The sequence below is a fragment of the Apaloderma vittatum genome, unplaced genomic scaffold, assembly GCF_000703405.1.
Source record: "Apaloderma vittatum isolate BGI_N311 unplaced genomic scaffold, ASM70340v1 scaffold19137, whole genome shotgun sequence".
Classification (NCBI taxonomy): Eukaryota; Metazoa; Chordata; class Aves; order Trogoniformes; family Trogonidae; genus Apaloderma; species Apaloderma vittatum.
In genome coordinates, this window is record NW_009724781.1 from 40,932 (window position 1) to 43,265 (window position 2,334).

At 38.5% G+C, this 2,334-nt stretch overlaps 1 protein-coding gene across 1 annotated transcript in view; it reads left to right on the forward strand.

Annotated features, from left to right (window-relative positions):
- The window catches only part of PTPRQ (protein tyrosine phosphatase, receptor type, Q), a gene marked incomplete at both ends in the record, with an annotated part of 69,436 nt that overhangs the window by 39,032 nt on the left and 28,070 nt on the right, over window positions 1-2,334 (forward strand). Inside the window, one exon of the mRNA XM_009872659.1 lies at window positions 539-680. Coding sequence (XP_009870961.1) covers window positions 539-680 — 142 coding nt within the window. The remainder of the gene's footprint in view (window positions 1-538; window positions 681-2,334) is intronic.

The window sequence follows — 2,334 nt, forward strand, 5'->3', positions numbered from 1 at the left end:
TGCTGTTATAGGCCTCTCAGTATTTACACAAAATATGCCTTGCATGCTCTAGGAGAAACAGCTACCAGGAACTTAACAGTATTTTTTAGCTTTTTTTGGAGCTCTTCATCAGTCTGTGTGTCTGGCTCAGGCAAAGTAAAAGAAATGAGAATCTATGACCCATGATCTCTTCCACCGCAGGGGTGGAAAAGAAAGTAGAAGGTGAGGAGTTGGTGTGGTGGTGGCAAGAGTTTTCAGTATTGGTAAAAAGAGGCATATATGGGGTTAATCTGTTCTAATAATTCTATAGTAATTATGATACCATCCTTTGGCATATCTTCCTCACAAGCCACAGTGAAAGAGGGAGAGGAGAAGGGAAAGGAAGAATTTGACCCTGCATTCCTTTTTGTTGAGCTCAGGGACTACTTTGACTGAAAGCTACTCAGAGTAGAAGAGACAAGACTGGCTCTAAATCTTCCGTTCATTTCAGTGGGTTCAAGGTGAGGCCCACAATGTTTACATAGATTAATTGCATGCTAATAATTTTTTCTTCCTTAAGAACATTTCAGGTTCAAACCACGAGGCAAACATTGTTGGATTAGAACCATTCAGCACCTATTTTATCACTGTCTCTGCATTTACCAAGCTTGGGAATGGCAATCAGTTCAGTAATGCTGTCCAGTTTACAACGATGGAATCAGGTTAGATGTGACTTCTTCTAAGCCGCAGTTCTGTTTATACATATTTTCCTTGTATGGATGAACAAGTCTTCCTCCTATCTCCAAAAAAAGTGTAACTTAACACCCTGTCATTGTCTTCTGCCTGTGTAACAGAGTCACATTCCTATTGTACCAGATAGGCTGGGTTTGAAGTTTGATGTCGGAAGTGTAGAATTAGAAACGTCCTCGTCTGAAATGAGAGGCTTATATGGCTACTATAAATCTTTTAATAGCATCACAGATAAAAGGAGGAAAATTAAATAGATATCAGTCTTTGCAGATCAAAGTGACAATTCAGATCCTTGTGAAAATAGCTGAAACTTTAGCAGTATCAAAAGTAGCTAAACAAAAATGAAATGGAAATTTTATTAAACAAATACAAATATTTGACATTTTTTATAATTTATTTTGAAAAGGGAATCTAGCCATAAATTAAATATCCTAATTTGTTAGATCTTATTCTTCCTGACAGCTGAGGAGGACTATGCAGTATAGCTGCCTTAATTAATTATGTGCAGTTTTACCTTGTACCTTCTATGTATCTTCTGAAATTGCAGGTTGTCTCAAAATGAAAACTTGTTTCGCTTGAAAGTGAATATTCAACATGCACTAAAGAGAGCCTAGGAGCTCTGCGGATTTGTGAAACTGGCCTTTGTGCAAAACTCTAGCTCCTTTGCCAGATCGGAGCAATCCCCAGGCTCCTGTATTTTTATAAGGGCTGTCAGTGTCAGGGGACTAGAATGGGTTGGGGGGTTGTGACTGATCTCCCAGATTCCCTTACACTGACAGCAAAGGGAGCAGATGAAGTATCAGAAGTTTTCCAAGGCCACACTTCTAGTGAAATATTCTTTCCAGAGCTGTTAAAACAGGGATCTGAGAAAAATTATGCTCTTTATTGTATCCAGCAGTTACAATGCCATGAGAAATTTCGACCCTGGGTGAACTGGTTCAGGTTGGCTGTTGGATCCCGGCAGCTGGAGGTTGTCTTGTCCAAGGGTCATTCATCAGTTGTCTCACTTCATCACTGACCTTCTGTACTCATTGTACTGTCTTCAGGAGTTCTGAAGAGACATTGCCCACTAGGCCCACACGTCTAGTTATTTTACAGGTTTTTTTCTCAAAATTTGTGTTTAGCTAGTTTCAGCATTGTTTCCTTTTCCTCCAACATGGCTTTTGAGCAATTGCTGGATCAGTTCCTCACTGAGTTCATCTAAGGATTCTGTCTCTGACTTCATTAAAAGTGCCAGTTAATATTCTTTCTTCTGCAGATGCTGCTTTTTAAAACAAGATTTTTCTTTGAACTCTGAAATTTTTTCATTTTAAATAGATTCATTTACCTCTGTGCAGCGAAAATTAACATTTTTCCCTCTATTTCTGGCACCTCACTGACAGTCTTTTTGCTATTTTATGGATTCCTGAACTTGTTTCAACACAGGAAGTAAGTTGGGGCACCCCTCTCTATGTATTCATTTTCTCTTAGCTGGTGCAACCAGCAATTTAGCCCTTTCTGAGATACTTGAATTCACTGCTCTATTTAACCAGTTGTTCACAGATAATTGCTCTATTTTCAGCAAGAGTATAATAGTTGTTACCTTTTATTAAATTTTTATGAGCATTTAAAAAATTTCTCCTGCTG